Below are 9716 nucleotides of genomic sequence, written 5' to 3'. Positions count from 1 at the left end.
TCAGAACTTATTACAGTAATAACAACAAAGCTCAACTTTAAGCTTTATCTTAACCGAACGAGAACAACAACAAACGAAACTATAAAGAAGACAGAAGACAGAAAAAACGAAACTATAGTAAACTTGTTTTCCAACTACTTCCCATTACACTTATCAAACCAAGCAAACATATCTCCACGCTATCTTAAACATTCTTACACAAAATCACAAACACAGTAAGCTATCTTAAAGTTTTCACAGTACGCTATCTTAAATGTCCACACCAACTAAAACAATTACGTTTAAGTCATAAAGAAGACAGAAGAAATCAACTCAATGAAAACTTCTACTCTATAGGTGAGAAAAAACAAAGACTTGTCCGGTAACCAACTCTTTCAAACTACTAATCAAGTGTATGAAACAAAGAAATAACAACTTATGTAAACTACTCATCAACTTATGTAAACTACTCATCAAAGAAATAATCAACTCAATGAGGCACGAACTAATCAATAAACTACTCATCAAAAAAGAATTCTACTAATCAAACGACTAATCAATTAACTCCCTAGTCAACCGATGTAAATTATCAGACATAGCTTCAGTTCTTAACCCATTGGTTCAGTTTAGAACCCTAATCAATTAACCCTAATCAATTAACACTAATCAACCGAGAAAGACAAACCTCGATTCGTTTCGATTCGGAGCACAACTGAGGCGAGATCCGTGTGGAGTGAGCGGGTCAAGACGGTTGTGGTCGAAATCGCCGTCCAGAGAAAGAGAATAGGGAGATGATGAGAAACGGCGCCGGAACTCGAGTTTCCCCTACAAATAAACATGCATAAACTAATCAAATCCAAATACGGTATAAACACAAACCCAGATCGATTATATAGTCTATACAATTCGAAAATCACAAAAGGGAGGTACGGGAAGGAACACGAACCTTCTGGGTGTTCGATTCGTTGGTTTTGGTACTCGATTAAACGAAAAAACAGAGAGGATTGCGACGACTTTCTTTCCTGCCGATATCGCCTTGTCCAGAGAGAGAGAAGAAGGAGACGAAGTGAATGAATCCCGCCCAAACTCGACTCTCTCTCTCCCCTTCGGTTTGCCTTTCCCGAGCTGCCACATACTCCCAAGGACTTTGTTAAAAATTTCTTATTCTGAAAACGTTTGTCCGATTTTACTTTATTTTTCATTTTCTTTTGGGCCAATATTGGGTCGGGACTTGGGTTTAGATACGCCGATATTGGTGCTCTAACGTTTTTTGTGTAAAACTAGAAATTCATGGTTTCATCGTCCTCGCCAAGGAACATGTGAATTAGTAGAACTGTCAAAACTCACATGTAACATTAATGACAATCAATTATTTCTAGTACTGTATGTTTCAAAATAAATAATATTTAAAATTTTTACACGTAGATTAATTTATTTTGTCTTGCATAAAAACAACATTAATTATAGGTAATCCAACTAATTAAAAATTATACTGCAAAATTCAAATGATCACAAATACTCTCTATGTTCTAAAAAGATATATGTTTTAAAAAAAATTGTTTCAAAATATTTTTTTTAATATATTTTCATTGTATTAACTAATGGTAAATTTTAAACTTCAAAGAAATTGTTTTTGTTAAAATATTATTTCTTTAAAGTTATGGAAAATAATTAGTTTTTTTTTTTTTTTTTATTAACCAGGTGTTGACCTTGCGGCCCACCACCTAGGCCCGGCGCCAGCCTTTGTCTGTACCTTCTTACGGGCCCTGGACACGCCTCCCCCTCCCCGCGAGTCGAACCGGTCACCTCCCCTCTCCAAGGAGGATACCGCTGGACTACGAGGTCCTGGGTGAAAATAATTAGTTGCAAAAATAAAATATATAGAACTTTTGTATGGAAACTTGAAAACATTTCTTAATCTAAAAAAAATTAGATTTTTCAAATCTAGAGCATCACTTAATCTTCCCGATGCTATTCACGTGCACGAACTTAGACTATAACCTTTTTAATGTCTGAAACTCGACAACGAGATGAAGAAACTTTTCCCCTATTATTAACTTTTTTGATTAATTTAGGATATCTCAGGTTTACGGACGCGTCCAGATTAATCTTCAACAGAAGATACAATTTATGATATATCTTCTCTCTAGACATTTAAATAAAATTCAAAATATAGTCTCATATCCACATAATCACACACAGAGTTGCTTCGAACCCTGGTTGCTTAGTTTTTCAAAATCCAGCTACCACTAAACAATTCATATGTGATTAAAAATAGATCAATATTTTAATTAACTTGATATATTAATAATAAATCAACCAAAAGGGAAGGAAATATGAAAATCGCGGTGAATGACAATCTTTATAATAGCATTGAGCAACCCTTATAAAATATTAATACCGTTAAAATATGATTTAATAATTTATAATATTTAAGAAGTTAAACTAATCATATTGATAAAATGAATATTTAAAAAGTATTTTGATGATTCTCAATGGAGATATTTTTGTCACATACGCTCTCTCTTTTTGAAAAAAAAATGTATTATAGTTTTCTTGTGGAAAACTTATTGAGATATTTCCAATGGTTAAACTTTTTTTTATAGAGAATCTTGGTAAAAAACAAATTACAGGGAGCAAAATAAAAAAAACAACTGATTACGATAAATCTAGTTACATATATGAATAGTTGAATCCGTTTTCTACGTTTTCTTTCATGTCATACAATATATGTATATATATTCGAAATATGAAGTATCTTAGATGTTTTTGGATCAGAGCATCTTCAATCTAAAACTCCATTTTTTCTCCCAAAATAAAAAAAAAATAGAATAAAATTGATCTAATCCAACTCTATATCTCACTTTATAGTGGAGCACTATGAAGTGAGATATGAAATTGGGTTGGAACATTTATTATTTCATCTCTATTTCACTCCATTTTAGCAATGTTTTTAAACCCGACTCGGACACTGAACCAGACAACTTACTGGGTTGTGGGTCACTGGGTCGACCGCGGGTGAACCGCGGATTAATAAATAAATTAATTTTATATAAATTTTATTATATAATAATCTATCAGCTATATAAATAAAAATATAGAAACTAAAGTTTAATATTTTGTAAATGTTTTTTAAGAAAGTAAAATAATAGTTTGGATATGTATATATTTTATGTTTACAATCATTTAGAAAATACTTAACTTTAGTTTTTATATTTTTATTTTCATTTGACATACAAAATATCAAAAAATAGTTTAAACTATTTAAAATTTTCTCTAACAAGGTAAGATGTATGACACCTAAAAAAATCAAGACATAAAATTTATAAATATTTAAAAGTGTAATGTGAATAATAAATTAAACTTCAAATACAAAATAAACCAAAAGTAAAAGATCATTGTAATAAATTGTCAATAACGAAAATAAACTAACACCAAATCACATCAATTAATTTTGGTTTTCTCTACCATCGTTCATTTCATTTTCTTCAGGTGACATAGTGAAATCTTCATCAAAATCTAAAAATTACAAATATAAAATTGAAAAGGGAAAACCTAACTTTTTTAATCATCACCTAATTTCTTAATAGGAAATTTATAATATAAAACATAATCTAAAAACATAATTAAAAAAAAAAAAGAAGTTAAAGTTATTTATTGGTTCAAACGGTGGTTCAAACGGTATCGGGTTCCGGGTTTTACTGGGTTTTTACGGGTTTTTGCGGGTTTCTAAATATTGAGTTTTTCACGAAACCCAAACCGGATTTTTTCTGGGTCACCGAGTTTACCGGTTCAACCGCGGATCCGGGTCGGGTTTCAAAACACTGCATTTTAGAGTAAAAAGTAGAGTGGGGTTGGAGATGCCCTTAGTATCTAATATCAACGTATGTTTGTAGTAAGTAAGAAAAACTAAAAACTGAGAACTATTGTATAGCACCAAATGTCTCCCAAACTATGAACTCGTTCTATTTGTCCCGATTTTAAAGTTTCATTTTTATTTCCCCACAAATGTTGGTTTTGTCAAACCAAATTCAAAAATTTTAAATCTCAATAGTAACCGAACAAACCAAAACTGTACCAAACATAAAACCAAGTAAACCATATCTAAACCAAAACATACCAAATCACTTCATTTCTCTCCTTCCTCACGAGTCACAACAAATCCAGAACCATCAACTCTTTTTCTCTGTCCATCGAATCTCTTATTCTCTCACAATCAAACAAGAGATTTAATGATCTGTTTTTTTTTTTGCACCACTCAGAGATAGAATTCACGTCATCACCTTCATATCATTCTCTTCTTCTTTTTTCCATGTCACAGTCAGTAACCTATACCATAGAATTCTATCACAAGGGTTCAACAACTAGATAAACAATTCAAGCTAAAGTAGAAACTTTTAACCAATTCCATCGATTGTAATCAAAGATAAAATAATTATGAGCCTTAAGCTTATCGTTCTTTGGGGCGAAACTCAGATCGGAATCGGCTTATCAAAGTCAAAACCCTTTATCAAATCGATTCCATTTATCACCACTTTCGTTTCCCAATTTCGAATTTACAAGCATAACGAAATCATTCAATAAAACAGAGCAGGAAATTGAACCTTGAAGAGAGAAACCCGATAGCCACGGGAAAGAGATTTCTACTCTCTACAATTACAGTTTCGTTTCGTCAAACCCTTTAAAAAAGAATTACAGTTTCGCTATGGTGTTCTTGTCCATCGAAGCTTTAATGGTTGATTGGTGGATCAAGGTTAACGTTAACGTGAGAAAGGGAGAGAAATTGGGTCAACGTTGAAACAATAAACCAATTTGGTTAATTATTGGTTTAAAATGATTTATGGTTTTCTTCAAAACAGTAAACCAATTTAAATCATGTTCTATGGGCTTTTTGATTTTAAACTTTATATATGTGGAGATATAAATGTGAAACTTTAATATTGTGGGGAACTAGAACTTGAACTTTTGATTCATGGATAGAACGAGGTTATAGTTTGGGAGACATCTAATAATAATAGTTCTCATGGGAAAATAGATAGTCGACCCGAATGAAAATCATCATAGTTCATGCATGTCCAATTATATCAATGAGAATAATAAAAGTTTGCCATTCTCAAAAAAATTAATAGCGTTGACATTGGAACATGGATCAGTGATGTCGTTGACATTCCAAGATTGGTTGAAATAAAAAATGTTGCCACAATACATTTAAAAAGATTTAAAACATCAGCGCCAGACTGTCTTCTCTCTATATTTTACACGGTTTTGTGTTCTTGTTCGATCGCAGTTTGACCATACGTTTCTTTTGTCCTTCTCTCGTTCAGGTGATCACTAATCTCTTTGGTTTGCCATAGTTCTTTTTTATTTAGGAAGCCTATGTGTCTGCTCTTTCTTTTTTCCTTTGCTTCGTGACTAATCCGAAACTTATTTAAAGGTTAACTTTAGTTAATACAGGCTTTTCTTCTGTCTCGCTATGAATAGTTAAAGATGCTTGTGAAACAAGGTGTTGGGTGACTAGGTTTCGTTATAAAGTTTGTGCTTTACACGTCTTATGCTAACTTTATTTTCGTCTGTTCGATTCCTTTTTCTTTTAACTAATAAACGCAATTTTTTACTCCTTTTTTCCATGATATCGATTTATTATATGGAGTGGATCTCATCTTCCTTCGGAATTAAGCAATTCATGTCTCGTTTTCTCTTTTCCGATCGCTAATTAATGGCAGACTCTGTCTTTTCACCTGCATGAGCTTACAATTCACTCTTTCGTTTTAGCTCATATAGTTCTTTAAGTTTGTTCTTGATGGTGATGTAACAGACTTTTTGGGGAGGATTTAAAAGATATCTCAAACCGCTGATAACTCGGAATGGCTAATTTGGAGAGTGAAGTGGTGCCATCGTCTCTTGTGGAGGTTGCACCAATCCTTCGTTTAGCCAATGAAGTAGAAGCTAGTAACCCTCGTGTTGCTTACTTATGTAAGTTGAACTAATGTAAAACTTCGTGACTTTTTGCTATTTTTGAACAGTTTCTTAAAACAGATGTTCTCTCAGGTCGGTTTTATGCGTTTGAGAAGGCACACAGGCTTGATCCCACATCAAGGCATCGTGGTGTTCGCCAGTTTAAGACTGCGCTTCTTCAACGCATAGAACAAGTATCATCACTTAATTTGATTGAGTTTCATTTTGCTGTTGTCTTGCCAATAATATCTTTGCTGCATGGTGGGGACATGTGTCGCTTTACCATATTTGTTCAACTTTTGCAGGATGAAACAACTCGGACAGATAGGCAGAAGGGTAGTGATGCTTGCGAAATGCAAAGCTTTTATCAACACTACAACAAGACATACATTCAGCCTTTGGTAGATGCTGCTGACAAAGCTGACCGGTACGTGTTCACTTCGATTTGCGTTTTATATCTATTGGAGTCTATCTTTCTGTGTCTAAGTTTCATTCATTTATACAACTTTTGTTTTGCTTGTAGCGCTCAACTTAAAAAGGCATATCAAACTGACGCTGTTCTCCTTGAAGTCTTAAAGTCGGCAAAAGAGGAAGTGGCTGATGAGGTGAATCTAATAGTAGATTATATCTTTCTTTTTTTGAAAAAAGGCTTTAATAGTAGATGATGTCTTGCTAAATCTTTCACTTTTGTTGGTTCTTATAGGTCTTAAGCCAAGATTTCAATGACGCATCCTTGAATATTAAATTATTGGCTCAATTGTTTCTCATTTTTATTTCTTGGTGGTAGGTTATGGAAGCCCACACAAAGATCACTGAAAGAATCCAGATTTTATGTGCCTTGGATGACGATGCTGACATTTTTGAGGAATGCCCACCTCAAGAACCAATTATAGTTCAAGAATCCAAATTGAAGGGAGAAAATGTTGATCAACCATCTCTTCTTATTAATACTATAGAAGAAGGAAACAAACAACTTCTACAGCAATTGAAGAAGACAAATGAACAAAGACAACAGTTTCTGGATATTCAAAGTAAAACTTACGCACTGAAAGAATTTGGAGAGCAAAACAAAATCTTATTGCTGGACTTGAGTTCTATACAAAATCCGCATATTCGTTCATATATGGAGTGTGAACAAGCACGGATTCTACAAAAACGTAATTATAACTACCTATACTAAGAATCTATCCTTTGATTTATTTTGTTTAGACAATATTTTAATGATCTTGGTGCATCTAAAAATGGTTTACCAGATGATTAATTTAATAGTCTCTGCTGTGTTTAGTTTTAATATATGCCTTTGTTGTATCTTAAGTTTTTAACAATCTAAATAACTAATTCTATTTCAATCCTAATTAATGAAAGAATGAATGATGCATCATTTCTATGTTTAAGACCTTAACAATATTTATGTCACAATCATATATCAAAAGACGAAAAGTTACTGGTCATTATTTCTATGTCCAAGACTGTAACATTTTTTCACTTCAAACATTATTTGTAGTATTCAACCGTATTCCGTTTACAACATTCTCTTTTTAGTAAAAATGTTAAGGTTATTATCATTCTGAAAATTTTGACAGTAGTACAAGCAATTAAAGTACTCTTAACGAGACTATAGATGCAAATGAGACTTAACGTGCTTTGAAATAAGCAACTAAAGTACTCTTTCACATAGCTGAACTTCAGGAAACACTAACATGTGTTGTGAGCCCATTGCACATATGGCTAATCCAGGTAAGTCTCCTCTCTAATTACTCAATAATGCTTGATGATCTTTAATGTTTTAAATTTTGTCTGCTCTCAAGCATGCGAAGAAGAGATTCACATAGACAAACAATATCGGAAGCACTGATGCATAATTTCTGTAGAAGAAGTTATGTTGTTTTTAAATCTTAAATGTTTTTGGATTCTTATCCAATGTCAATGTATGGTTTATATGTAAGAAAATCAACTAAAAACTGAATTAAAATCATCATATTTCATGTTTAGTGGAATCAATGAGAGACAGAAAAGTTTTTCATTCTCAAAACATTTGATGGCGTAAGAACATTTGGAATATGGATTGGTGACATCCATGATTGGTTGATATAAAAATGTTGCAACAATTCTGTTTTAAAAAGAATATTATAGTTATTTATTTAAATTTAAATTTTAGATATTTTATAACATATAAGTATATTAATTAAAATTATTTCGATTTATGAAAACATATATTTATTTTGTAATATATAAATCATTAAAGGATATAATCAATTATAAAATATAATAAATTAATAATTTTATTTTAATTGTTGTAATCCAATTTTTTTGTCAAAGTATTGTGATCTGTGGGTTTCGTAGATATTCAACAAACTTAAAAGTGGAATTGATACGAATATACTAAATTTTTATTTACAAATGAATATATTAGAAAAAGTTAACAAGAATCGTCAACTTGTCCGCGGGGCGAATGTAACCAGTTTTTCAGCACTATCTACAGGTCCCGTCCTGGGATAAAACAAAGGTTTTGGACGGTAGGTTTATGTATTATTTGGAGCGCAAAAATCTTAAGGGATGCTTTTGTTTAGTGGTTTGTTTTGTTTAGTGGTTTGTATGCATGCACTTTTGACCTGGAAAGCCAAGTTCAATGCTCACTATTACTTTTTTTTTTTTAGTTTTCGTTTTAGATATTGATAATCCGTAAAAATATCCGATCTTAGCTAAACACGTGCTCAACTATCTAGGAAGTTTAGCTTCCTTTTTACGTATTATAAAACAAATTAGTTAATCCAAGCTTAATTATTATTATTATTATTATTATTTTTTTTTTTAACCTGAGGGTATCTCGGACCTATGGAAGGGCCCAGACTAATCTCCAAGGGGAGGTGCAGCCCACGGATAGACCCTCTCTCCGGGTATGCAAATGGACCCTAAAGCATGGACCCATATCCGTGTGGGGTGTCCAGAAACATCATGAGGTAGTTCCTTCCGGCAGAGTTCGAACTCGCAACCTGGATGCAGGAAGGAACCCGTCCTTACCATTGGGCCATGATGTTCCGGACTTCTTTTGTTATGTTATATTACCTTTTTATCGTTGTTTTCTTTTTCTTTCTATATGTGATGTTTTTTTCTCTAGCATTTTGAAGTCTATATAATATTCTCCTTGTGTTACACAAGAAAATTTCTCTTTCTTAAATTTATTTTCTCTGCTGCTACCTACCCGAGTAAGAGCAGCTCCTTTAGAGCATCATTAATCCATATACTCATATGGGTCTCTTAATCATTATTTAACTAATTAAAAGTAAATAAAAAACCAATTAAGAAACACTTAAAATTTTGGGCCTCTAATGGGAGTCTCTTATTTAGGAGTTCTTATTTTTAAAAAAATTAAAAATTTATATAAATGAAACTTTTTTTATTAATTAAAAAATTATAAAAGATTACATTTTAAACATAGAACTTAAAAAAAAAACATACAAACAAAGATTACTAAATTAAACAAGGATATATAAAAAAAAAATTCAAGCTCAGTTGTTGTCTTCATCATGTCCAAATTTACGTCATATGTGTTCAACCAAATCCGCTTTCAGTTGTTGATGCATTTGTCTATCCTGAATTCTAGTTCGAACACCCATCACACTACAAGAAAACATCAAGGATTCTGAGGGAAAAAATCGTCGGAATTTCGTCGGAATATCGTTATTCCGACGCAATTCCGACGAAACACGTCGTCGGAAATAATTCCGAGGGATTTCAGAATTTCTTTTTTCCTCTGAAATCCCTCGGAATTTTCCGACGGA

At 32.4% G+C, this 9716-nt stretch overlaps 1 protein-coding gene across 2 annotated transcripts; it reads left to right on the top strand.

The window, feature by feature from the left end:
- Window positions 1-5250: 5250 nt before the first annotated feature.
- On the top strand, window positions 5251-7245 carry LOC106340146 (callose synthase 2-like). Of its 2 annotated transcripts, XM_013779008.1 has the most exons (6): window positions 5251-5303; window positions 5795-5952; window positions 6028-6128; window positions 6240-6361; window positions 6458-6539; window positions 6722-7245. In XM_013779008.1, the coding sequence occupies exons 2-6, from the start codon at window positions 5844-5846 to the stop codon at window positions 7112-7114; spliced, it is 807 nt and encodes a 268-aa protein (XP_013634462.1). In that variant the 5' UTR covers window positions 5251-5303; window positions 5795-5843; the 3' UTR covers window positions 7115-7245. The 2 variants fall into 2 exon arrangements, with proteins under 2 accessions (XP_013634462.1, XP_013634461.1); XM_013779007.1 differs by lacking the exon at window positions 5251-5303 and having other exon boundaries at window positions 5588-5952; window positions 6722-7244.
- The last annotated feature ends 2471 nt before the right edge of the window (window positions 7246-9716 follow it).

This window comes from Brassica oleracea, chromosome C4 (genome assembly GCF_000695525.1).
Source record: "Brassica oleracea var. oleracea cultivar TO1000 chromosome C4, BOL, whole genome shotgun sequence".
Taxonomy (NCBI): Eukaryota; Viridiplantae; Streptophyta; class Magnoliopsida; order Brassicales; family Brassicaceae; genus Brassica; species Brassica oleracea.
This window is presented reverse-complemented; position numbering and strand designations above follow the sequence as displayed.

What these genes read in the sequence shown, in the direction of transcription:
- LOC106340146 (XM_013779008.1), top strand. Translation starts at nt 5,844, where the DNA reads ATGGCTAATTTGGAGAGTGAAGTGGTGCCATCGTCTCTTGTGGAGGTT. An exon ending in CCCTCGTGTTGCTTACTTAT is followed by an intron (nt 5,953 to 6,027) that starts GTAAGTTGAACT and finishes ATGTTCTCTCAG; the next exon opens with GTCGGTTTTATGCGTTTGAG. An exon ending in TTCTTCAACGCATAGAACAA is followed by an intron (nt 6,129 to 6,239) that starts GTATCATCACTT and finishes CAACTTTTGCAG; the next exon opens with GATGAAACAACTCGGACAGA.